Source organism: Peromyscus maniculatus, chromosome 3 (genome assembly GCF_049852395.1).
Source record: "Peromyscus maniculatus bairdii isolate BWxNUB_F1_BW_parent chromosome 3, HU_Pman_BW_mat_3.1, whole genome shotgun sequence".
Taxonomy (NCBI): Eukaryota; Metazoa; Chordata; class Mammalia; order Rodentia; family Cricetidae; genus Peromyscus; species Peromyscus maniculatus.
The window spans coordinates 154,321,337-154,348,918 of NC_134854.1; the positions used below are offsets into that span (position 1 = coordinate 154,321,337).

At 45.5% G+C, this 27,582-nt stretch overlaps 1 protein-coding gene across 1 annotated transcript in view; it reads left to right on the forward strand.

Annotated features, from left to right (window-relative positions):
* The first annotated feature begins 9,017 nt into the window (after nucleotides 1–9,017).
* The window catches only part of Etv6 (ETS variant transcription factor 6), a 237,585-nt gene continuing 219,020 nt past the window's right edge, over nucleotides 9,018–27,582 (forward strand). The window contains 1 exon segment of the mRNA XM_006976544.4: nucleotides 9,018–9,439. Coding sequence (XP_006976606.3) covers nucleotides 9,407–9,439 — 33 coding nt within the window. The 5' untranslated portion in view covers nucleotides 9,018–9,406.

A 27,582-nucleotide genomic window follows, 5' to 3' on the forward strand; every position in this document is an offset into this window, starting at 1 on the left:
AATTGTAGCCTCATAAAAAGAGTTTGGTAGTGTTCCTTCTGTTTCTATTGTGTGGAACACTTTGAAGAGTATTGGTATTTAGTTCTTCTTTGAAAGTCTGGTAGAATTCTGCACTTAAACCATCTGGTCCTGGGCTTTTTTTGGTTGGGAGAGTTTTGATGACTGTTTCTATTTCTTTAGGGGTTATTGGTCTATTTAAATGGTTTATCTGGTCTTGATTTAATTTTGGTATGTGGTATTTATCCAGAAAATTGTCCATTTCTTCCTGGTTTTCCATTTTTGTGGAGTTCAGGTTTTTGAAGTATGATCTGATGATTCTCTGGATTTCCTTGTTGTCTGTTGTTATGTCTCCCTTTTCATTTCTGATTTTGTTAATTTGGGTGCTCTCTCTTTGCCTTTTGGTTAATTTGGCTAGGGGTTTGTCTATCTTGTTGATTTTTTCAAAGAACCAACTCTTTGTTTCATTGATTTTTTGTATTGTTCTCATTTTCTATTTTGTTGATTTCAGCCCTCAATTTGATTATTTCCTGGCGTCTATTTCTCCTGGGTGAGTTTGTTTCTTTTTGTTCTAGAGCTTTCAGTTGTGCTGTTAATTCATTGGTATGGGATTGCTCCATCTTCTTTATGTGTGCATTTAGAGCTATGAATTTTCCTCTTAGCACTGCTTTCATAGTGTCCCATAAGTTTGGGTATGTTGTATTTTCATTTTCATTGAATTCTAGGAAATCTTTAATTTCTTTCTTTATTTCTTCCTTGACCCATTGATGTTTCAGGTGGACATTATTCAGTTTCCATGAGGTTGTGGGTTTTCTATAATTTTTGTTGTTGTTGAGGTCTAACTTTAAGGCATGGTGGTCTGATAAGATACAGGAGGTTATTCCAATTTTTTTGTATCTGTTGAGATTTGTTTTGTGGCCAAGCATGTGGTCAATTTTTGAGAAGGTTCCATGGGGTGCTGAGAAGAAGGTATATTCTTTTGTGTTAGGATGGAATGTTCTGTAGATATCTATTAAGTCCATTTGAGTCATAACATCTTTAGGTCCTTTATTTCTTTGTTAAGTTTCAGTCTGGTAGATCTGTCTTTTGGTGAGAGTGGTATGTTAAAATCTCCCACTACTAATGTGTGGGGTTTGATGTACATTTTAAACTTTAGTAGTGTTTCTTTTATAAATGTGGGTGCTTTTGTATTTGGAGCATAAATGTTTAGAATCGAGACTTCATCTTGGTGGATTTTTCCTGTGATAAATATGTAATGTCCATCCTGATCTCTTTTGATTGATTTTAGTTTGAAGTCTATTTTATTAGATATTAGGATAGCTACACCAGCTTGTTTCTTAAGTCCATTTGCTTGGAAAGCCTTTTCCCAGCCCTTTACTCAGAGGTAGTATCTGTCTTTGAAGTTAAGATGTATTTCTTGTATGCAGCAGATGGATGGGTCCTGTTTTCTTATCCATTCTGTTAGCCTGTGTCTTTTTATAGGTGAGTTGAGACCATTGATATTGATATCCATTAATGGATATTAATGACCAGTGATTGTTAATTCCTGTTATTTTTTGTTGTTGTGCTGTGTTGTCCTTCTTTGGTGTATGTTGGTATGGGATTATCTATTGCTTGATTTTTCATAGATGTGTTTATCTACTTTGGGTTGGATTTTCCCTTCTAGTGCTTTCTGTAGAGCTGGGTTTGTGGACAGGTATTGATTAAATCTGGTTTTATCCTGAAATATTTTGTTTACTCCACCTATGGTAATTGAGAGTTTTGCTGGGTATAATAGTCTGGGTTGGCATCCGTGGTCTCTTAGTGTTTGCAAAAGATTTGTCCATGATCTTCTAGCTTTCATAGTCTCTATTGAGAAATCTGGTGTTATTCTGATGGGTTTGCCTTTATATGTTACTTGGTCTTTTTCCTTTGTGGCTCTTAATATTTTTTTCTTTTTTCTGTGTGTTTAGTGTTTTGATTATTATGTGGTGAGGGGACTTTTTTTTTGGATCCAGCCTATTTGGTGTTCTGTAAGCTTCTTGTATCTTCATAGGTATTTCTTTCTTTAAGTTAGGAAAGTTTTCTTCTATGATTTTGTTGAATATATTTTCTGTGCCTTTGAGTTGGTATTCTTCTTCTTCTATCCCTATTATTATTAGGTTTGGTCTTTTCATGGTGTCCCAAATTTCTTGGACGTTTTGTGTTACGACTTTTTTGTCTTGAATGTTTTCTTTGACTGACGAATCTATTTTCTCTATTGTGTCTTCAGTGTCAGAGATTCTCTGTTCCATCTTTTGCAATCGATTGGTTATGCTTGTTTCTGTTGTTCCTGTTTGTTTAGTCAGGACTTCTATTTCCAGCATTCCCTCAGTATGTATTTTCTTTATTGTCTCAAATTCATTTTTCAGATCTCGGAATGTTTCTTTCATCTGTTTAATTGCTTTTTCTTGGGTTTCTTTGATTTCTTCCCATTTTTTGTTCTTTTTTTCTTCCATTTCTTAATTTCCTCTTTAATGGAGTTTTTCATTTCCTCTTTAAGGCAAGTTTTTATTTCCTCCTTAATGGAGTTTTTCATTTCCTCTTTAAGGGAAGTTTTTATTTCCTCTTTAATGGAGTTTTTCATTTCCTCTTTAAGGGAATTTTTTATTTCTTCTTTAAGGGAATTTTTTATTTCTTCTTTAATGGCCTCTATCATCTTCTTAAAGTCATTTTTATGATTGATTTCTTCTGTTTCTTCTGTCTTGGTATGTTCAGGTCTTGCAGGTGTAGAATCACTAGGTTCTGATGTTGCCATATAGGTCTTTATGTTGTTGCCTGTATTTTTGCACTGGCGTCTACTCATCTCTTCCTCTGCTCGGTGCAGGTGGTGTCTGTGTCTGAGAGTGCCTCTCTTGTTCTAATTTTTAGTCTTGGTTCACTAGGACTTCTTGGTTAAATAGGTGCTATTGGGCTGTTTCTTCAGGAGTAGCTGATCTCAGTCGGTGAATTATATACTTATGATTCTGGTAATCTGGTTTGGTGGCAGGGCAGCACCTTCTCTGTTCCCAGGTCACGTTCTGTTCATTTGTCAACTCCTCAGCTGATCTTGTTTCTTCAGACTTCAAACTGTAGGGATCTGAATCCTCTCCTGGATGGATTTCAGCTGAGTGGGGTAGTATCACCAACACCTCCAAGTTGTTGGGTTTCACAGGATGAGCAGCTGGGCCCTGGGTTGTCCTCAGACCGAGTGTTCAGATTCATTTTGGTTCTGTCCCATGGGGATAGCTTCTTCCCCGGGTGTTGGGGTTAGAAGTGTCCCTGTTCCAAGCTCTTGATTAAGAGCTTGTTTTCACTAGTTCTTCAGCGGGTAATAGCTTTGTTTCTGGTCTTTATTGTCACTGTGTTTCGGCCGTTGCCTACTGGGCCTGCTTGCCTCCGCACTGGGCCTGCCTGCCTCTGTCGGGCCGGTCTACCTCTGCGTGCCGCAGCCGGGACTGTCTGTCTTTGCTGGCCACTGCCACCACCACCAGGCCTGTCTTGCCTGCATGTTTTTAAGTGTATCGTGTGCATGTGAAATGCTCATGGATGTCAGAGGACATTGTTGAACCCCCTGTAACTGGAGTTACAGATAGTTATGAGTTTGCCATTTGGGTGGTGGGAATTGAACCTATGTCCCTTTTGAGGGTAGTGAGTACTCTGTGTAGTTTTGGTGTCCGTCCTGGATCTCACTCTGTAGACCAGGTTGGCCTCGAACTCACAGAGATCCTCCTGGCTTTGCCTCCAGAGTGCTGGGATTAAAGGCGTGCGCCACTACCGCCCAGCGGTAGTGAGTACTCTTAACCTTCAAGCCATCTTTCCAACCCCTATACAGTGGAATTTATTCAAAAAGAAAGAAAAAATTTAAATAATAAAATTTCAGGTAAACTGATAGGTCTGAAAAGCACAAATATTGAAATGAGGTGACCCAAATTCAGAAAGACAAAAACTGCATGTTCTCATGTGGATCCTAGAAGTATATAAATTAATGTAAATATGTAAATCCTAAAAAAACACAGAAAGGAGACCAAGAGAGGGTTGAAAAATAGGTGGTGTGGAAGAATTGGGGGAAGACACATGGGCCAGGAAGGGAAAAACTAGGGTAGTATTCAAGGAAGCATCAGTGTAGTTGGGCCTGGGATAGTGAGGAAAGAGAAACACTGAAATATACTTGCTTGGGGAAAAAATTGGAGACAGGAGAAGAGCTGCGTGTTTAAATTGCCAAGAGGCGGCCTGGAGAAGTTACTCAGCAGTTGTTAGTGCTGACTGCTTTTCCAGAAGACCTAGGTGCAATTCCCAGGACCCCCATGGTGACTCACAAAGATCTCTAACTCCAGGTGATCCAGTGCCCTCTTCTAGCCTCAATATGCACCACATGTACCTGGTGTACAGACTTACATACAGGCAAAACACCCATACATGGGCTGGAGAGATGGCTCAGCGGTTAAGAGCACTGACTGCTCTTTCAGAGGACCTGGGTTCAATTCCCAGCACCCAACTGTCTATAACTCCAAGATCTGACACTCCTCACACAGACTTACATACAGGCAAAACACCCATACACACAAAAAAAAGAACAGATAAAAAAAATGTAAAAAATAATTGCCAAAAGGAAAAATGATCAACCAATTTCATGTTTTTATACAATGAAAGTATCCTTCATAAATGAATATGAAGTAAATACACCCTCGAATAGACCAAAGCTGATCAAGTTCATCACCAACAGACGCTGAAAGAAATGCTTGAGGCCAAAGGGAAGTGATATTAGGTGGACAGTCAGACAGATCTGCATGAAATAATAATGAGAAAAGCAGAAAAGAGAAATCGCTTCACAAATTAGAGACATATTTTCACAGTCATCATATACAATAGTTACACATTTCTACACATCAAAACATTACAGTGTTCAGCACATTTTGTAATAGGAGAAGCAAAATGTAAGACTATAGTATCACAGAGAATAGGAGAGGGATAAATGGAATTATGCGATTATTAATTTCTTGTATATATATTATTAACAGAGTAACATTATTTTTTGTTTGTTTGCTCTCTTTTGTGTTTTGAAGGTAGGTGACGATAATTAAAGATTTAAATTGAGGGCTGGTGAGATGGCTCAGCAGGTAAAGGCACTTCCCACGAACATCTGGAGACCCGAGTTTGATGCTGGGACCTAAACAAAGTAGAAAGAGAGAACTGATTCTACACAGTTGTCTTCTGACCTCCACATGTGCACTGTATCCCGTGTGTGGCCACATTCACACACACGCACAATGATAATAAATCAAAATTTTAAAACGATGCAAATTGAGATTTCTAGAGCCACTATTCCATCTAACATAAGAAAAATGTAGGAAGATAATTTAGAGGGTGAGTGGAAATATGAAAATGCCCAATGTAGACAAAAGAAGCCACGAAACAGGGACTAGAGACATGCAGCCCATGACGTGTGGAATGGATGGAGGAAGTGAGTTTCTCACATGTGCTATTCCTGGTCAATGATTGTCTTTGGAAATTTGCTTCTGCTACAGACCTGATAATGTTTTGTCATTGAATTCAACCTAAAACTGCAAGGAAAACAGAGCTGGTAAGTAAAATGCATACTGTAGTAAAATCATTTTGATACAACTAACATTGATTACACCACAAATAATGATGAGCTGCTTCTCACGCTCCCCATACTGTCAACAGTTAAAACAGGAAGCAAGGTCTCCATTCCAGCACCAGTGTGTTCTTCTGAGCTCAAACTACAGTTCCAAGAGGGATTTTTGAAAAATGTCATTGGAAGTGCAAAGGCTATTTCCACATTTAAGATCCATTTGACTACCACTGAGGAGTGTCCACTAATTTCAACTGTACTTAGCTAATTTGCAGGCTCCGGGTGAGCTGTTGTGAGAATCTGTAGAGTTCTAATAGAACTTTTAAAATGTCTTCCGAGAACTGAAAGTCAAATAAAATCACACACTCATGGATTCCCATGAACATGTGGTGCCACCTATGTGGATGAAGAGGTGCTTCAAAATCAAACCTGTATATTCCCATCAAAGGGCAGCATTAAATAAGGCAGGCATGAGGTTAACCCATCACTCAGGAGATGAAGGTCATCCTCTGGCATAGATTAGAGGCCAGCCTGAGCTACAAGAACAATACTTGCTTTGAACCTCAGGTCAGTAAAAGTTATTCCCTGCAAAGCGAATTTCATTCCTTTCATTAACAGCCTTGCATTGAAAATACTGTTCAAAAATGTGTGGACTTTCCAGCCCTCTTATTATATAGGTATTTACACAAAGTCTTCAGTTTTGCCTCTTGGCCCACAAAGCTTAAAGTATTTGCTAAAAGGCCTTTTGCAGAGCCTGTCAACCGTGGGCTAAATGTAGCTTTTGCTATAGCTGCTCCTGTGTTCTTTGTTTTGGAACCACAGACATTCTACCTCAGACTGCCACCTCTATGAATCACCAGGAGAAGGCCAAGACATGTCAGGAATGGAAGTTGGAAGTTAGTTCAGTTGCGAGGTTGGGCAATCATCATAGCTAACACCAATTAGCACATGTAATATAGAGTGTTTTGCTAAAGAAACTCTTTGTAGAGAAGTCCCCCATACCTACAGGCTGGCTTTCCCCAGCTCCAGTTACCCACAGTCAGCCACAGACATGGAAATTTTCAGACACAGTAGTATGTTTTATTTGCTTTTATTATAGTAGGATATAATTGCTCTGTTTTATTATTAATTATGGTTAGTTTCTTACTGTGTCCAATTTATAAATGAAACTTTATTGTATATATGTATGAGTGTATATATATATACATATAAATATGTATATGTACATATATGTGTGTAGTGTCTGGCTTTAAGTATATCCTGGGCCTCTTGGTATACATCCTCCATGGATAAGGAAAGACTACTGCTCATATCGTCTTATATTTATGAAAATCTTATTAATTAGGTACTCCTCATCTCATAGAAGCTGAGAAGTTATCAGAGATCCCATTGATAGGTAAGTGATATAAGGGTGCACAAGACTTAACTCAGTAAAAGCCCATCAGACCTGGTGTCTGCAAACATCAGTGAGAAGAAGCAAAGGAAAAACAAGAACTGCTTAGCTGGGGATGAAGGTGGAGCACTAGCTTAGAACGCATGAGGCCTGAGTTCAACCTCCAGGACATGAACAAATCAACCAATAAGTGGATGTTTAAGTCCTCCTTTCCCTGCAGAAAGAACAAAGGTGAGTCATGCATAGTGACCCAGGCTTGTCGTTCCAGCACCTGGAAGGCGGAGGCATTATCAAAGTCGGGAATATTCTCTGCTTCAAATCAAGGCCAACCTGGACTACAGGCTCAAGAAAATTTAAAAACTGGCTGGGTGTGGTGGTGCACGCCTTTAATCCCAGTACTTGGGAGGCAGATGGATCTAATTTCAAGGCCAGCCTGAGCTATATTGTAAGACCCCGTCTCACAACAAACAAACTCAACAAAGAAAAACCTATTAAAATCTACAACAAAAAGCTCCAAGAACCCAGGAGTAAAGGTAGGTATTTGTGAGGGATAAGAATGGGTAAATGCTTGTGGATGTGTTGGGAGCTAGTATACATAAGGATAAGTTCTCTTGGGGAACATGACTACTAGATGACAGACTGGTTGTGGTGCCTGGAGGTTCTAAAGGGGGGAAAATTTCCATTTTATCAGTAATGGGGTGCCTTCCCACTCCAACCCTTTTAACAATGTCATTTAGAGCGTTCTGATGAATGCATGAACGGAAGTATTGTTTGTGAAAGTCTGGGAATATTTTATGATGCTGAAAAGTGTGCAAGAAAAAAAAAAATACCAGAGGCAGAAGAGCTTACTAGTTCTAGGCCAGCCTGAGTGAGTTCCAGGCCAGTCAGGGCTACATTGGGAGACTTTGCTTCAAAATAACCCTGCCCCCCTTACCCCCCACCGCCCGCGCGCGCGCAAAGAAACCAGTGGGAATAGAGGGGTGAGTCTGGACAATCAAGAGTGGTCTTCAGCAGGGAACATGAATATAATGCCCTTTTACATACATGTGTTTATGTTTAATTTACCGTCAGAAGACAAAATGGTAGTGCACTTAGTCCTGCATCATATGCCCACACATTAAACCCTGTGTGTACTAGCGGGGTTAGAATTTAAACACGATCTTCTGCAGTGGGCATTTTAAGAGATTATAAATAGCAATAAAAACAGAGAGCTCAGAACGCTGGTGCTCAAGGCGAGCGCCTCAGCCCCAGGATTCTGGCTGCTCCTCCTCTGCAGGACCCCGGGCCGTCCCCTCCGCCAATGACCGAGCCGGAGCAGCGGCCCAGGGGAGGGCTAAGATCTGCAGGAAAGCGCCCTGTCAACTTTGTAGTCCAGTCACCTACGTCGGTTGGTAGCAGCCGCTGTGGCTTTAAATGGCCGGGGGATTTCGAATTGGGGAAGGCGGGAGGTCAGGCCGAGGGGCGCCCCCCGTCGCGGGGAGCCCCCGCCCGCCGCGTCCCCGGGCCCGAGCGCGGCCGCGCGGCTTTGTCTCCGGCGTCGCGCCCCGCACTTCCCCGTGCGCAGCCTGTAACCCGAGCTCCCATTTCCTGGTGGATTCTCTTAAAGCGGCCGCGGTCGCCGCGCAGAACAAAGGCCATTGTCTTGCTTCCTCCTGCGGCGCCGCGTCCTTCCCGGAAAGTCCCTTCCTAGACCGCAGTCCTTGGGTTGCATCGGCGCCCCGGGGAGCGCACAGAAAAGCCCCCACTGTGCATGGCCCAGGTTCCCCGGAGGTGCAGCCTGGGGAGGCGGGAGCGGGATGAACCAGGCTTGAGAGTCCTAGGGCCACGCTGCGAGGTTCCCCAAAGGCATCCTCCTCGGGGCGGCCCCGTGGGCACCCCGCGCCCCTCCCCCGCACGCCTTTTGATTTCCCCGCGGCCCGCGGTAACCCGAGCTTTTATTTCCTGGTGGCTCCTTTAAGAGGCAGAGCCCGGTGCTGGGAATTCACGTCAGTTTCTGCCCTGAAACTCTCAAGATCAATGAGCAGAGAGCTTTCTCAGTTCTGCCTTTCAGTTTCTCTCTTCCAGGAAGGAAAACATTCGAGAGAGAGGAGAGAGAGGGAGGGAGCGAGCGAGCGCCGCGGGGAGGGCGGGGGCGGGCGCGCCGGCCGCGGGTGGGAGGAGACACGCGAGGCCGGCCGGCTGCGCCCCGGTCGCCGCGCCGCGACCCGCACACCCCACGCCGTGCTCGCCGGCTCCCACGCCCCCGCGCCGCGCGCCCGATCCGTGCGCTCCGAAGACCCCCCCGGGGCGGCCGCCGCTGGCGATGCTGCAAGAAACTTCTTAAATGACCGCGTCCCGCTGCCCTGCCGAGCGTTTCTGGGTTGGGGAGAGGAAAGGAAAGTGGAAAAAAACTGAGAACTTCCTGATCCCTCTCGCTGTGAGACATGTCTGAGACTCCTGCTCAGTGTAGCATTAAGGTAATGATTCGGTTCCCCTCCTTCCCCTTGGGCGATCGGAACCCCCTCGCCCCGGGGCTGCTGGTGCAGTTGCTAGGCTTGCGGGGAATTATTTGGGGCGCGAGGGGAAAAGATGCAGCTCGTGGCAGTGGCTGTACCCTTTAGCATAACCTTGCTACACCCCCCTCTCCCGCCGAGCCCCGTCTGGGCTCCTGGGCCCCCCACCCACCCCCTTTCTTTTTGACAATGTAATGCCGGTCTCAGTTGGTAGGAGGAACCCAGTTTGTCTTCAGATCTGTAGAACACCTCCGTAATTAGTGCGCTTAAAAATAAGAAAGGAAAAAGAAAAACCCCTTCTCCTTATTCCTACGCCCAACATGTGACTGAACTGTAACTTTTGTTCCCGAGGGGTGGTCTCCCTGGGGAAAAAGTTCTAGGGGCCCCACTAGGATGGTCTCTTTCTTTCTTTCAGGACTCTGGGTTGTAACACACAAGATTTTTTTTTTTTTTTTTTTTTTTTTTTTTTTTTTTACCCCCGCCTCTCTTCTGATTGTGATTGCAAGCCCTAAGACAGCCTTGGTGTCAGCTTTTCCTGGGCATTGCATAAGGAAAAAAAAAATTAAACCAAGGTGAATAAAGTTGCTGAATAGTTATTTTACTCTAGTGCCTATGAAAGTTGAGCAATCTGAAAGTAGAAAACTCCTGTGATGCAGGGTGGAAGACAAGTGACCAGGCAAAATGACCTTCTCTGACAGTGCAGACAGGGTGCTGGAAAGCTGCAGTCTCCCGGCTCCCTGGCCTGTCCTAAGTTCAGGAGGAATATTTGCAAACAGCCCTTGTCTTCCAGGTAGTCGCGTGTGCACGAATATGGACAGTCTGTCTGTATGGGCTGCGGTGCCGTAGTTTGTTGCTTTAAAAAAGTTGTTGTGAAGTTTGCCACCATTGGGAGGCAGGATGATTTGTCTGTCTCCCCCAGTTATTTCTCCCATGCTGCATTTATTGGGTGCTTTATTTCAAGGCTCCGCCAGTCACCAGGAGGCAAACCTTTTCTGTTCCCTGTGCAAGGCTGAAGTTTCTGAAGTTTGCTTCTGGCCTGCCCTATTGACTGTGTGCTCCTTAGATGAATGTGGCAGAAACAAGGAACAGATAAGCTGTTTTCTCCTGTGGGGAGTTAGGAGAATCTTTCCTGTTTTAAGAGTGTTTCACCTAGGGTCTGTATGAGGGAAAGGAATTTTGTCCCACTGGCTTACTAGGTTTTCACAATTAGAATCAGACCTTCGTGTTTCTTATCAGGACCGATGGCCGTGGGTTTGAAGTAAGGCCGGTGGGGACTCAAAAGGTGCATTTGGTGTCTTTGTTTCTGCCTCACAGAAGAGCCCAGAGGAACTTTTGGGCTTTTGTATTTGTGCACATCTTGGGTAGGCTTTGGAGCAGGGCCTCACTAAAGAGTTTAGGATGCCGTCATAGTTCAAAACCAGTTTCTTTTGCAATATAATTTTTTTTTGTCGAAATCAGGAAAATCTTGCTGTATGGATAATGTAATTTATTTCACACTTCATAACAAAAACAGAGGTGACTAAATGATAGGGCATTATCAGTAAATTGTATCTGGCTCGATGGCAATAAACCTGACAAGAGAAAAACCTGGACCAACTAGAGCACAATGGCTTTCGACTGAAAAAAAAAAAAAGAAAAGAACCACAATGCAATCTATCCTGTGACTTCTGATACCGCGTCTAAAGTGACTGCATTCCTGCTGTTCTGACGGGCTGTATGCTGGATTCAGGAATGAATGCCTCTACTGAACAGCAGGCTTGTTTCTTTGCACCCCAGTAGAAAGAAGAGCTAGCACACACAGGGAGCCAAGCCCCAACCAAACACGTTCTCAAATGTGATACGGAAGTTGGATGCGATTTGTGTTATCTTTTTTTTTCCTTATTGTCTTAGGTTGTTTATTTTTCATTTTTTTAACTTTGGTCCTGGGGGTGGAGCCCAGAACCTTGTATTATACAGGATAACTGAACTCTGCTCTTAGACCGTAACCCAGCCCATCCATCCTTTCTGGGTGCCTCTTTTATTTTATTTATCAGTGTGTAATGTGCCACTCAAATATATTCTTCCTCACCACCTATGTAAGTGACATTTTTGTTTTGGATTGGGGTCGGTGGAGCTAGTCGGAGAATATTTGCCTAGGCTGTGGGTGTTTTTAGGTGTGTGTGCATGAAGACCATCTCTCCATGGAGTTGCTTGAGTTTTGTCATGTTCCGTAATAAAGCACGGAGATCAAGGACCAGGATTAGTTCAGGGCATCTGAAAATGTTCCAGTGATGTGTGCTTCATTTAGTCCTTGGGATGTGGTACAGTGATGGCATGGGGGAAAAAAAAATGTTTACAAGCAAGCACAGGCAAGTTGCTTGCTTCTAGGGGGCATTCCTTGAGCCCAGAAAACAACAAACTTTTCCTTGGCGTGGAGAGTGCATTCGAGTCTTTGAAGGATGAGCTGATGCTAAAGGCAGGAGGAGAAGACTCTTTGAGTGGCAAGATTTCTCTCCTCTCCTGAAACCTTCCCTATCTGCTCTCCTGCGGCACAAACAGCTGGTCAGCGGGGCAGTAAATTCCTCAGCAGCTGGTGTGATGGAGGCCACAGGAGCCTGGCCAGAGGCAGCCACAGCGGGGAAGTACTTTGTTTACTTTTGAGCCCTTGTCTGTTCTGCTAGGAAAGACCAGAGTCAGATCTGGGTGGAGTTTCCAAGGTGAAAGTTTCTGAATTGGTCAATCAGTGACACCATGTAAAGATGACTTGAGTGCAAGGTGGCTGTCGCTACAGCTGAGAAGGCCTGTGTGTCTTCGCACTTGGGCACATCTTTCCTTTACCTAGGAAAAGAGAAGCTTCCCCTGCCAGGCCCGAGGTCATCCAGAACAGCACCAAGCCTTGTCAGTTCCCTGTAACAGCCCCTCTGTGAGGAAGGCACTCTGCTCCCTTCCTCACCAGTTGGGGTTGGTTGATCATCTCTCTAAGAAGTCACCCTCCGCCCCCAGAAGACTGAGTTAGTCACAGGACAGAGGAAGACAGATTGGCTTTTCCACCATACGCCTTCACCTTCACGTCACCTGTTCAATTTTAAATTCAGCTAAGTTACGGCAGAAAGTGGTTGTGGCCCAGCCGACACAGGCCTTTTGCAAGGCTTGGCACAGCACTTATATTGGCTGAGGTGACCCGGGACACCAAAGACTGGTGGCATAGTGCCTTGGCCCTTCTTTTCCTGTTCTTTATCAGTTCCCATTTACGATGGGATGACATTCTCATTTAAAATAAGTGTTTTGGAGAGACATCAGGCAGAGCTGGTGTCTAGATGTCTCATACTTCTTCGGGTTAGCAAGGGTAATCTTGATGCCTTAGTTTCTCACCTGGCAGCTGGCACAGAGTCATTTCTGTCATGTTTGCCAACACCAAGTGAGGTATGGAGGAGGTGAGTGCCCCTTCCTCTCTGTCCATGCGTCACCTCAGTTAATAAGGTTACCCAAGGAACTCTGCCTGGTGTCTCTCCAAAAAATAAAAGGATTTTGATAAACTAATAGTGTTTGATTATTTTGATAATCTCAGAAACTGCTTTGGTATCTAAGCAAAGAACAAAAAAGGAATTGAGGTGAGACTGTGGTCCACCCCTGTAATCACTTCACTTGGGAGACTGGAAGGAGGATCAGGAGTTCAAGGTCACCCTTGGCTACACAGTAAGTTAGAGGCCAGCCTGGGCTATATGAGACCCTGTCTTAAAAAAAAAATAAAAAAGGAAGAATTTAGAAAGAGAACGAAAGTCTTGAGGGATCCTTAGAGAGGCCCAGGTGGATAAGCAGGTCTGTTAGGCCCCCTATCCTCTGACAGTGTCATCAGGGAATGGTGAGACATTGATCATTAAGTTGGAGTTGAGACATCTTAGCCAGACCCTGGGCTACACATTTCTGTTTTCACAGTTGGGTTCTGAGAGCTAAGTGGTCGCTTTAGCATATGGATGACTGAACGCGGTTAGAACACAGGCCTACAGGGTCTCAGGCCACTACATCAGATTCTCCAGGTTCATGGTGTGTCTATAAAAGGCCAAGGAAATCTGATACAATAGGCTCTGGGCTCTGGCACTTCCTAGTGTGGTCCATTTTAATCACAAGCCAGCTGGTCTGAGGGCACGGAGCTATGTGCCGTGGAAGATGATGTGTGTGGGAACACTGGGCTGCGAGGGTCTAGTCAGGTGTGAGAAGAGGAAGTGGTAGGAGGTAGGGATGAGGGAAGAAAGGCCTGCTGGATTTGGGTTTGCACCACAGTTTGCCGAGATGTGTATGTCTCCGACGGTGGCGTGTGAGCGTTAGGCATTTCCACTGTTGGCTGCAGGCCGGGCTGCCTGCTCTCACATCACCCCTTGATGAATCCATGGGTGAGCCCCAGGCTTCTTCACCCAGAGTCAGCCAGACCTACTTACACCTTCACTTACGTGTAGTAAGCACTGTCTTTAAGAACAGACCTGGCAGCCGAGACGAGGTTCCTATGGAAAAGGTAGGTAAAGCAGGGGAAGTTACCCCAGCTTGAAGCAGAGGACACGGAACTAAGACGTGGTCTCAAACACACGCCACAGGGGCAGGGAGTATCTGGGAGTTACTTGTAGAGCAATTTCATTTTGTTACTGGTTTTGAAAGGTTGGCCTTTGCTGCGGTTCTCCCAGCTGCGGGAGTCTATATCATAGGGAGCCCCCTTAGGGTGTGCGGCATAAGGTGGGACCCACTTTTCTCTGTGAATACCAATTTAGTAAAACAGCACCGAGACTTGGTCTCAGGCAGAGTCCGTCTTTGCTGCATTGTTCCAATAGACTCGAGGAAGCAGTATCTGTGTATTTATTGAATAGAGTGTGACTTTTCTTCAATGTTCCCACGCCAACAGGAGCCCGGCTTCAAGACTATTCGTTGCTAAACCCAGTATTTGGGGGAGAGAAAGGCTAGACTAAATTAGGGAGAAGTTAGAATTACAGCCTATTAAAAAACAAACACATTTTATTGATTTTTTTCTGTACATACAGAAACCAGACTAATAAAATTTACTGGGACATCTCAGAATGAGCCCCCATGAATAGGCAACAGTGACTTGTCGTCTTCCATACCATCCATTGCGTAGGAACGAGTACAACCATGTGCTTGAAACTGGTCCTTTGGTGTTGAAATATTACCACAAATCTATCATTTGCCCTGTTAATTCTCTGGGTAACCCTTTCATCTTTGACAGTGAAAATACACAGTGTAGCCGCGTCTGGTCCCAGGGATTTGCAATCCTTCTGGCAGCCTTACTGTGTTAAGTATGGACTCCCCCATGTTGATTGAACTGGCTGCATGGAGTCCTATGGGCCTTGCTTATGGAAACTGCAGAACCCTTGTGTTTTGAGAACTTTAGAAATTCTCTGTAATTAGAAGTGCTTCATTGCTCTTTCAGTGGTCATCTCTCCAGCTCAGCTTTACAGCTCTGTAGGGATTTCTCCGCTCCTTCCTCCTCCTCTTTCGCCTGGAGGCCTCCCCCCCCCCCCCCATCACCGGTTGCTTACTAATGCGCCTTGTCCTGCCTGGTGTGTTAAGATTAGTGACCTCATTCTCTCTTCACAGTCTCTCCTGGAGGCAGTTTCCCTCCCCATTTTACAAACATGGAAACCGAAGCCAGGAAGGAGGTTAAGGGATGGTCCGCCTCAGATCTCTCAGCCTTGTATGCCTATTGGCAGTACAAGGCTGAGACACTAATCACCGGTCTCTAGTTCCCAGTGACTATTGTCAGGTACGTCCATCTTCAGGAAGCAAATTAGGAAACCCAGAGTGGAGCCGGTGGGTCCTACCTCAGGTGACAGGCAGGAGGTGACAGGCAGGGGTGGAGCCAGCAGAAGTCCCGTGTTCCCTCTTGGTCAATGCTAAAGGTGGGTTGTTCCTCATTACCCGTTAGGGGTAGCCAGATGGTCACTCCTAGCCAATGACCTCGGGATGAATGTCCAGGTGATCCTTTTTTTTTTTTTTTTTTTGTTCAAATTTTAAATTCTGCTTCTGCAGTTCTCTGGTGATATGTTATCTTCCGTGGCTCCATTTTTGCCCCCATGCTTCTCACTCAGAAACCTTTTCTTCCATTCTACTTTCTCTTATTTCCCCCACTGCCTAATACTTTCTTCATTAAGTGGTTGGATGTCTGAGGTGGTGTCCTCAGCCTGTCCAGTCTCTGGGCCAGATACCCTCTTTACTGGCGTTACTCCATCCTTTCCCTTGTATAACTTTATTATTATTATTTTTAAAAGCTTTTTACTTAATCCATGAATGCCCTTTTCCCCCCATAAAGTATCCCCCGTGTAAATCATTAAAACTATGTGATTTCTGGAAATGTATTTGAAATATTTGTGGATAGTCTATGATTTTCCATGACTATCCAAGGAATATTTTTTTCTTCTTTTCTCTTTTCTGAGCCTGCCCATTCTGGCCTTGTTCTTTTTAATTTACTTGAATGATGAGAGACATTTGGCCATCTGACTTCATAAATTTCTCTATTTTTTTTTTTCTTTTTTAAGATAATAACCCTCTCCACCCCCAACCTGGCATCAGGGATTGAATGCAGGCTTTCATAGACGCTAAGTAAGATCTCGACTTGAGAGCTCTTTCTGTATTCAGACTTTTATATCCAAACAGCTTTAGTCAACAGAAGAGGAAGATTCATAGGTCCATCAGCTGAAACTTAGCAGAACTAAAGAGCCTTGCAGGAGCGTCAGGGAAGGGTGCAGAGGCAGTAGGAAGTGACGTGATGCTGGTGATACAGGGACATTATGGAGGCGTGACCCAGACTTCTCACGAGGCAGGTGAGGAAACCGAGTCTCCTCTTGCCCCAGATCCCATGGCTAATTGTAGCCAAGCCACACTCAGAATCATGTATCCTGTCCCAGCCCCTTGTCTCTCCAACGCCTTGGTGGAGTAGGAGCCATGAAAATCAAACAAGGATTCTGACAGCATTGTGTCCCTACTATGTCATTATATAGAGCTGATTTCTACCCCCCCCCCCCCCCGGGTGGCACCACAGGAGGCAGGTGATAGTGTGGGTCCTGGCTTCCAAGTTAAGTCCCTCAACTTAAGAAGTGAAGAGAGGATGAAATATATTTTGGAAAGATATCCAAGGAAAAAGGTTGGCATAAAAATAATGTTGATTTTTAAAAGGCCAAGCTTCCTGTATCTAGACAGATGATTTATGAGACGATTCCCAAAGGAAGATGCAAAAGAACAGGCTCCCGAGGATTTATGAACTCTGTCGGGGGATTTTCTCTTCGTATGTGGGAGTCAGACATAGGGAAACGGACGACCTCATTTCCTGAATGACCCAAAAAGGACTCGTTGCCCTGCTGGGCTGCTGTCAGCTCTGTCGGCAAACGTGTGGAGGGAGATGTCACCGAGTCCTCCCCGTCGCCTCGGACTTGAGCTTTAGTTTTGAGTTCTGTCCTGTCCCTGTCACGGTGGCTTCCCTTAGGGGCATGGCCTTGTTGGAGAGAGGGTTCTGTTGACTGTGGAGTGCTCCCAAGGAGAAGAGCAGACGCTGCAGCCCACAGACCTGTGAAACCCGGTCCTGACCCGAGCTTGTTCATGTTACTTAATCATGAACTTATTAACTCCCCTAAGGGGTGATATAACTGCGTGTTCTTACAGCTGTTGGCCAGTGTAATAAGTTGCTGGTTGCAATTCCTTATGCTGTTAAGACAAGTGAGCTTCCTGTTACGTCTTCCACAACATGTGACTCTAGAAGGGGCTCAAAGTGTCAGTACCACCATTTTGACAGTTGGCGCCGGAGATGTTCCGGGCGCTGTGAGATTTGTGGTGTGCTGCCTGACTTAGGATCCAGGCCACCCTGGCTGGCTGACTCTCAGCACAGAGCTTTGGTCACAAACCCATTGAGTTTCTCACTGGACTGAGGGGTCACTCAGCCATGGCTCAGAAAAGCTCTTTTTTTTTTTTTTTTTTTTTTTAATTGAGCACAAGCCTTGGCAACAGAAGAGATGAGCCAACTGCAATGACGTGACAATCCAAATGCCTTTTGTATCTTACAGCAGAGTTGCGAGGGGAATAGCTGGTGTAGTTTGGAATAAGTTTGCAGAGATGAAAGAAAACGGTAAAAAAAAAAAAGCAAACGCAAACCCTCTGGAAGTCTCGTGCGGTGTCTTGAGTAGAGTTTCTACCCAGCGCTTCACTGTTGGAATGGGTCTGTGGATCTGCTTGTTCATGCAGTTGCTTGGTACTTGCGACTGGGGCAAGACTTGAAAGACATCGATTCCTTCGTAGGCTTTTGCTTCCCAAGCAGTTCCTTGTCTGTGTGACCACAGAGCAGATACGGTGTGCTGTGGGTTCCAGCTTCATGAGTTGGGAGTAGATGACCCTCAGCAGAAGCTTAATTATACAGAGGAGTTTGAAAAAGCCACATTTATTACATTGGGGCAGGAGGGAATTTTTAGAAATTTTTAGAAAATTTGTTCCTTTTTTTTTTTTTTTTTAAATGGTAGTGGCCTTGCGCAAGCTTTACCCCTGAGCTACGTACCCAGGCAAAACTGACCTTTAAAAAAATAGATTGCATAGATTATATATTGTTTGTTTGTTTTTGTTAGCACACATTAATTATGCCTAATGGGTTTCATTATGACATTTTCATACATGTACATAATGTACTTTGGACATACCTCTCCGTACCCCTCTACTTCTGCACATCATCAGTCCCTTCTCAACCAGTCCACTTTCTGCTTTCATTGTCTTTTTTTTTTTTTTTTAATAGCCTAGTGAGTTTCATTAGGGTTGCTTACAGGAACGTGGATGAGGGTTTATTTACAGGAGCAGCAGGCACCTTACCAATGACTATACCACTGAAGAGAATGCTGTCTTTGTGGAGTTTACCTCCCACCCTAAGGAACAATGAATGCACTGTCAAACTTGTGGAAGAAAGAGGGTTGGAGGGAAGCGCTCTCTCTGGTCCTCCCAGGAGCTACTAGTAGAAGAAGTTGGTGATTTTTCTTGTCAGCTGCCCTGTGCCGTCTGCAGTGGGCTATGGCAGACAGTGCAGTTATCAGTCATAAGAATTGTCTGTGTAGCTGGGTCAGTGACCCTTGCTTCACACATGTCTCCTGTGTATGAGGAAACTGACTCTTGAGTATTTCCTGGAAGAGATGAACTACAGATTAAAATCAGTATTGTAATTAAAAAAACCAAACCAAAAAAAAAAAAAAAAAAAAAAAGCCAACAACCAAACCCCAGAAAACAGCCTGTGTGTCTCTAAAGTTACCAGGTTCCCCAGAGAGTCCTCCGTGTTCCATAGTGAAAGTGTAAGTCTAGATGCAGCCCCTGAGGGTCCGACACTGTGAACAAGTGAAAAGGAGGGTCTGGGGCTGCCCACCTCACTGCCGGTGTGGCCTGAAGGGAGGTCTTGGGCCCCTGGTGACAAAGTTAAACCAGAGACACCGTAGGTATAACATTTGCTCAGAGTGTGTGTGTGTGTGTGTCCGTCCGTCCATCCGTCCGTCCGTGTCCGTCCTTGGGTTTTGATCTCCAGCACAGAAAATAATAAGTAAATAAAATAAAAGGAAGAAAACAACTTCACTAATATCATTGCCCACAAGCCTGATGGTTAGTACAGGAAAGATCTCCAAAGGGTAGGACAAGATGAAATGGGAGTTTCATAAAATGGGATGCTAGGGTCTGATAAGCTGTTTCCTTGACCGTGTTGAGGAACTCAGATTAGGGAGAGACATTTCTACGTACTACTTATTGTACCCTTTGTCTTCCCGAGACCATCAAATCAGATACTGCAGTATGTATGCTGGCTCACTGTGGGGTCCGGCTGATTGTTCTCATGCCTTGATTTTTTAACCACAGACTGGGCACCCAAAGGAACAAAGGGAGGTTTCCTTGGGCCTCATCATCTATTCCTGCCTTGGGGCCGTTCTGGCTGGTTTTCAAAACAAGGGAAACCGGAAGGAATAGACTTCTGGTGCATTTGGTTGTTTCGGTCACCTTTTGATGAAGTCTGAGAGATTTAGAGATAGTCGAATTGTTTGATTGGTACTTTGACAAACTTTTGAGATCTGAGGCTCTCCTGACTTAATAGGTCCCATTTAACCATTGATGTAATGGCCAGTGATGCAGAGACATCAGGTCAGGGGTCATATGACACCTTTTGCTCTGTCTCGCAGCTCCATTCAGCAAAGAACTATGGTGGAGTGTGCTTTTAATCCTAGGATTTAGGAAGCAGAGGCAGGTGGTCTCCGAGTTTGAGGCTAGTGCCACTTGGGGGTTAAAATCTGAGAAAGTTGGGCAAATTCCCCAGTTTGGGTAAGTCTCCATTTCTCTAATGACCTGACCTGGCTGATCCACCTCCAATGCTGAGAACGGCCAGCTCCTCTTGCCTTTGTGCTGTCGGGGCCTTTCCGGAGTCTCATGACTCTCATCCTTCAGCGTCAGGTGAGAGTAGATCCGGAATTGCCTGGAAAGGTCAGGTGTTCCCTCCAAGAATGGAGTTTCCCTTCTGAACTTCATATGCTGCTTTCCTGAGTTCCTGGTGCTCTGTGGTTGGGCAGGACTGTGAGTTAGGAGGTGAAAGTGCACCTGTCTGCAGGCAGAAGTTGGCTGTAGGTCAGACGGCTCTGGAACTCCACGGGCTTCAGCAGGAGTCTTGGTGGGTGTTGGGAGGCTAGCAGCCTCTAATTGTCACCATTCTCTTATCCAGCCTGGCAGGGCGATGGGCAAAGGTGTTCGTTGGTAGGGCATCTCCAGTAGGGCACGTGCTAATATAGCCTTCCCATGTACCCTCATCTTTCCTGGTAAGTGTGTTTCCCTAAGCTACTGTGTTAGTTATTTTCTCAGTGCGGTGGCAAATGCTGACAAGAAACAAAGTAAGGAAGGAAGGGTTTGCTCTGGCTCACACTGAGGGTTGAGTCCATCATGGCAGGCAGGAATGCAGGGCAGCTGATGTCATTGTCTCAGCAGTCAGGAAGCCGAGAGTTGAATGCTGGTGGTCAGCTTTCTCTGCTTTCTCCTTTGTGTTTAGTCTGAGCCTCAGCCCTTGGGCTGGCTTCACCCACATCCAGGGTTCCCTCTTCACTTAAACCTCCCGGAAACCCTCATATGTGGACACCCCCAGAGGTGTGTCTCCCAGGCGATTCTAAATCTAGTCAAGTTGATGGTGGAGATTGACCATCACAGTGACCTACCCTTAGAAAAAGAGCGTGGAGAGCATGGTGCACATGCCTTTAATCCCAGGACTTGGGAGGCTGAGGCAGGTGGATCTCAGTGAGTACGAAGCCAGTGTCTACATAATGAATCCCAGACCAACCAGGGCTATATAGTGAGACCTTTTCTCAAAAACAACAACAACAAAAAACAATCAAAGACCCACTAGCATCAATAATAGCACACTTACCATCTTTGGTGTACAAGACAGTATGTTCTGTGGGGAAGATATATGAGACAAGACAAGGCCTGAGGAGGGGAGAAAAACTCCTTAAAACTACAAGGAGGCAAGGTGAAGAGCCTGGTAGTCAAGGGAAGGGCCTTGTTTCTGCAGAGGCTCCAGAGAGGTGAATCCATTAGTGTGAGTCCCTGCGAACATTCACCAGCTCTTCTGAGAACTTGTCTGTCTTGAGAAACTTGGTAAAATGGTCAGGCAGCACTTCTCTGAGGGGAATGCCTGCGTGTGCTTTTGTGTAGCCAGTGTGTGAGGCTGTCTGATTTAAGGGAAAGATGGTCTCTGTGTTTTCATCTCAGCTGTGGTCTTAAAAGGCTTACCATGGAAGAGGTGTGGGTGGATGAGAGCATAGTCCTCTTGCCTCTTATTGGCTTAGATATAGGTTATAGGTTAATGTGAGTTCATGCATAGCCTATTTCTTTTTAAAAAATATTTAAAATTGCATTTTTAAATTCTTTCTTGTGTGTATAAACACACGCTACGACATTACATTGTGGAGGTCGGAGGACAACTTTCAGGAGTTGGTTCTCTTTCTACCATGTAGATCCCAGGGATCAAACTCATGTCATCAGGCTTGGCATCAAGTGCCTTTACCCACTGATCCATCTTACCAGCCCCAGCCAGTTCCTTGGGTGCATTTTAGGATTGTCTACAGAACACCTTGTCTTGACGCACACATACATGGATTGCTAGGCATTGCCAGATTGTCAGAAAGAATTCATTCCATAGCTTCTTGTCCCCAAATGGATACCTGTGATTCTTAGCATTTCATAGTAGTAGGTTTCCCACCTCATTCCTGGTTATTTTTTCTCAACTTGACACAAATTAGAGTTGTTTTGGAAGAAGGAACCTCGATTAAAGAATTACCTCCTTTAGACTGGCCTGCGGGCATGTCTATAGGGCATTTTCTTGATTCATGATTGTGGCAGGTATCACCCCTGAGCAGGTGGTCCTGGGTTGTATAAGAAAGCAAACTGAACAAACCCTGGGGAGCAAGACAGTAAGCAGTGTTCCTCCATGGCTTCTGCTTCAGTTGCTGCCGCCAGGTTCCTGTTTTAAGTTCCTGCCCCGACTTCCCATTGTGATAGACTGTGACCTGTAAGTAGGAACCCCCCGCCTCAGTTAGTTTTGATCAGTGTTTTATCACATGAACAGAGGAGCAAACTAGGAGAACCCCTTTAATCTATCTTTTTGGGATGTCAAGTGTTGACAGGATGTTGGGAAAGTTCTGACTACCCACTGGGCAAGGGTGAGTCCTGGCATTTCATGTGCTTCTCTTTTACCCCTTGTGTGAAGGTGCATCTCTCAGCTGGTCCTGAGGGACAAATGCTAGGCTATGGGAGAAATGTACGATTTCAGGCTCACTCCTTGTCTGCCGCTGTGTAAGCGCTGATAGCCTCATAAAGTGCCCAGGAAGATTTCTCCACTCTCCCACATCTATAAAGCAGATCCTTCAGGTCAGGGAGAGGTCCCCAGGTGGAGCCCTGGAAAGCTCAAGCTTAAGAACCAACACTGGAGGTTAGAATTAGCATGCCCGAGGGAGAACAATGTGAGGCTAGCCGTCACAATGCCTTGGTGGGCTGTTTTTAGCTTTAATCAGGACTATATGGTATGTGTGGTTTGTGATTTCTTGGGCATCATTTTGCTTCCCCTCCCCACAAGAGTCTATTCTTGTGACTCGGTTTGCATATATGCACATGTATTGAATGTTCATAGGATCGTAAGTTATAGAAATTACAGTGTAGTCTGCTTTTGAGCAGAGAGGAAAAGATTGCACAAAATCCAGCCTTGTTGTAGCAAGGAAACCTTACGTATAGATGTAAAATATATCTCCTTGGAGGGTTGGCTTTGTGATGGGCTATAAACGGATTGTTAAACAGCAAGCTGAGGGGCTGTTAGCAAGCTGTCTCTAAGAGCATCTCCCTGGTCTAGTCTGAAAAGGTAATGTGTACATATTGCAGCTATGAAATAGTTTGCTTGTGGTGTTTGTATGTTGATAGATTTCGTGTGTGTGTGTGTGTGTGTGTGTGTGTGTGTGTGTGTGTGTGTGTGTTCAGTGGTGAACAGCCTGAGAAGATAATTTTAAAATATTATTTGCTCCCGTGTTACTGCTTGCATTCTAAACTGGACAGTGTTTAAATCCTATCTTGCCTTTTAAGAAGCTGGCTTAAACGAACAGGTGTTTGGTCAGCTACAGCGAATGAATCAACTCAACTTCCAAAAGCTTCGGTGTGTTTTATAACACCTTCGCATATAATAACTGCGTTAAAGATTCGTGCCGTACAATATCCGGATAACAGACAAATTGCCTCCTCGACAGGAGACAAGCATTTGAATTCCCAAGTGCAGCAAGGCAGGGTTCCCATTATGATCTGGAGCCTCTCCTCACACTCAGGTGACATGGCTGAGAGTGGGTCTGCGCAGGTGCCTGCTGCCGTTGGGTCTGGAGTGCAAGCGAGTTCTTGTTACTAGGATGCTTCTAGTACGATGGTAACAGCTGCTGGGTTAGGAAACAGGTGTCTCTTCTAATCCTCCGACTGGATCAGCTTGCTACCCAGGCAATGCCTTATTATTGTTGTTTTTATTTATTTATTTATTTCTCCCACATAAGCCAGCCCCTGCCAGGAGGTGCTGGTGAACAGGATGAATGCCAGAGGACATGGCAGCTTTTCTTGGGAGAGGTTTCTGTTAGAAGAATCTGCTTACCAGTCATGTCATAAAGAGATGGCTGAAAAAAAATGGTTTGGACTATGACTCACAGGGGAGAAGGACAGTAAATGGGCGGTCCTGCCGGGTCACCTCTCCCTTGTTCCTCAAAGGCCAGTGTCAAAGCCAGCACTGCCGCGGAAGAATGGAGGGTATAGGCTTGTCCACTGTTGCTGTTGTTGTTGTTGTTGCTGTTTTGAGACAGGGTCTCCTTTAGTGCATTGGCTTTGAACTTGCTATGTGTATAGTCCCAGGTTGGCGTCAGGCTCATAATCCTCCTGCTTCACCCTTCGGTGTGCTGAGATTACAGGTGTCCACGTAATTGCTGAACTGTTGCGTTGTAAGGTTTCTGGATCCGAAGCTTCAGGATGGCTGATATGCTGTGTTTTCCAGTCTGCAAGGCAATCTGGTTCTGTGTGGTGTACTGTGTGTGTGGTGTACTGTGTGTGTGGTGTACTGTGTGTGTGGTATACTGTGTGTGTGTGTTATACTGTGTGTTATACTGTGTGTGTGTTATACTGTGTGTGTGTTGTACTGTGTGTGTGGTGTACTGTGTGTGTGGTGTACTGTGTGTGTGGTGTACTGTGTGTGTGGTGTACTGTGTGTGTGGTGTACTGTGTGTGTGGTGTACTGTGTGGTGTACTGTGTGTGTGGTATACTGTGTGGTGTACTGTGTGGTATACTGTGTGTGTGATATACTGTGTGTGTGGTATACTGTGTGTGTGGTATACTGTGTGTGGTATACTGTGTGTGTGGTATACTGTGTGTGTGGTATACTGTGTGTGTGGTGTACTGTGTGGTATACTGTGTGTGGTATACTGTGTGTGTGGTATACTGTGTGTGTGGTATACTGTGTGTGGTATACTGTGTGTGTGGTATACTGTGTGTGTGGTATACTGTGTGTGTGGTATACTGTATGGTGTACTGTGTGGTATACTGTGTGTGGTATACTGTGTATGTGGTATACTGTGTGTGGTATACTGTGTGTGTGGTATACTGTGTGTGTGATATACTGTGTGTGTGGTATACTGTGTGTGTGGTATACTGTGTGTGTGGTATACTGTGTGTGTGGTATACTGTGTGTGTGGTATACTGTGTGTGTGGTGTACTGTGTGTGGTATACTGTGTGTGTGGTATACTGTGTGTGTGTGGTATACTGTGTGTGTGGTGTACTGTGTGGTGTACTGTGTGGTGTACTGTGTGGTATACTGGTTCCCATCAGTCTTTTCTACTCTGCTGTTGCTGGCTTCTTCTTTCTGGTCCTGGTCGTCAGTCTCTTTTCTTCCTGTCTCCACTCTTAGGCCTCGTCATAGTTTGGGTCACTATTGTTGTGATGATACAGCATGACCAGGTAAACTTGGGGAGGAAAGGGTTTATTTGGCGTATATTTGGCGCACACTTCTGCATCACTGTTCATCATGGAAGGAAATCAGGACAGGAACTCAGACAGGGCAGGAACCTGGAGGCGGGAGCTGATGATGCAGAGGCCATGAGGGGATGCTTCTTACTGGATTGCTTTTCATAGAACTCGGGACCACCAGTCTCAGGGATGGTACCACCCATGATGGACTGGACTCACTAGTTAATAAAATGCCCCACAGGCTTGCCTACAGCCCAGTCTTCTGCAGGCATTTTCTCAATGGAGGTTCCCTTCTCTCAGATGACTTTAGCTTGTGTCAAGTTGACATAAAACTGTCCAGCTCAGGCCCCCTTCAGTCCAGCCTGGAGTAATTATTTTTTGTTTTTTTAATTAAAGGGTCTTATAGCCCCATTTGGCCTTATTTGGCCTCAAACGCACAATGTAGCCAAAGCTGGCCCCAAACTCCTGATTTTTCTGTACCCACCTCCCAGGTACTGGGATCTCAGATGGGTGTCACCGTTCCCGGCTCTGGACTGGCTCTTTGCAGCTGGTTGTGTGAGGCCCTTGACAGTCTACCTTCTAGTATCACCGTAACTTCCCCTTCACCCGTCCAGCCCACTCAGGCGGCAGTGCCCTGGTCCCAGACCATATGCTGAACTTTCATGTCTGGAATTTTCCCCCCACCGTCTTTCTCCCTGGCAGCCTTTTTGCTATTCAAAGCCTGTTTTTTAAAGCCTCCTCTGTGGTTGCCAGGCACGGCATTCCCACAACTCATTGAACTTGCCTTTGTGATTGGCAATGATCCGGTTATAGATGACTGGCTTATTCTTGCCGGTCTGAAAGCCCACCCAGGACATGATTCTAATGGATTCATTTTTAGATTTTCATTTTCCAATATAACGCCTAGAAGAGAGACAGGGTAAGATCTATTGAATCAATTTTTTTTTTTTTTTTTGAGAGACAGGGTCTCGTGTAGCCCAGGCTGGCCTCAAATTAGCCATATACTAAAGATGACCTTGAATTTAATGGTCCTCTTATTTCCATATGCCGAGTTCTGGGATTATAGGTGTGTGCCTCCTCACCCAGTTTGTGCGGGCTGAGGGACGAACCCAGGGCTTTGTGCATGCTAGGCAGGCCGTCTGTCAACTAAGCCGTATATCCCAGGTCTTGAGTTAGATTTTTAAAACTAGCTAGTATTTATGTAGCTTCTATTACGGGGAGGCTAGGCTCTGTGATGTGGAGCATGAAGCCTTTGTACTGTTGAAATCCCGAGGAAATTCTCCTTGAGGACAGAGGAAGGAGACAATAAGGACTTGTGTTTGGAAGCCCTGTGGAAGACCACAGTGGAAGCCTAACACACATGCAGCCCCAGGGTACACAACAAACGTGTGTATCCACTCATACTTGCTCGCATGGAGCCCTGCCTTTTGGAGAGGAGCGTAGCCTGAGAATCAAAAGCTCAGAGCACTGAGGCTGCCTGCCCCAGAAGTAGCCCCAATACCTCAGACAGATGGGTGGGTGCTCTGTTCATTCTCTGATGTGGCTTAGGTGGGCTGGGCCCGGGACCAAGAGCTAAGGGCTGCTCTTCACGGTCCCCTGCAGTCCGGCTCTCGTGGCTGAGAGGCTCTCCCAGGTGGGCTTCCACTTGTTCCCCCAGCTTCACTCCCCCACTAGGGGGTCAGCAGCGATAACTTGGTAGCAGCAGTTCAGCTTCTGGACCCTTCCGTGAAACGTGTGATTGCCTTTTGAAGTAGAGGTATGGCGGTGTCCCTGTTCCCCAGGTGGGCTCTTCTCAGCTTTCTCCAGAGCCTGTATTTCCTTCAGTGCTGACATCAGTATGGCGAGGAAAGAGTTTTGGCACTGCCTCAGGGACAAACCAGTGAGAATGACTCAGGTAGCACAGCGCTGGGAAAATGTCTCCGTCTTCTCTGTGGTGCGGCGGGCGACCTCAACATTTCTGTCTGCAAAGCGGGTATTTGCTTATAGAGCAGATTCGCTAGTGCCTTAGGGTTACTTGTCTGTGCGGTAGGATTTCATACAAGTGAAGTTGACCAAGCGGAAGCAGATCCAAGAGACTCGTTCGCTTTCCGCACAAGCCCGGAAAGACTCATCCTTTCTTTTTTCTTGTTGCCATTGATTGACTGATAGCTGGGAAACAGACCATTAAGCTGTGGGAGAAGTTCCAACTTCCTGAACCCAACCAGACCCCAGCACGGATCCGTGTATAGTTCCCGCCGCAAACAGTGCCAAGTTTTCCTGATCACATGCCAGGGACTTCTCTCCCAGACTCACTCTGCAGCTGCCTGCTGCCCTGCTGCCCTTGACCTCACCTTGGCTGCAGGTGAGTGAGTCCCCACGCTGCTTTCCTTTGTCTTTCAGTCTGCTCAGGGAGTCTGGGTTCCCTTGTCTCTCTCACATGGACTCCAATGAGGGTCGTGTACCCCGTCAGTGCCGAGTTTGGCTGCTCTGAGAGAAGACAGTTCTGAACCCACGTGCAGATGTGAAAACGCTGCCACAGTAGAGGGTGACTGCAGAGGATTTGGGTCGCGTTCCTTACACCCCTCATCCTTAGACAGCGCGGTGCCGTCAAGTTTCTTGGCACAGGTA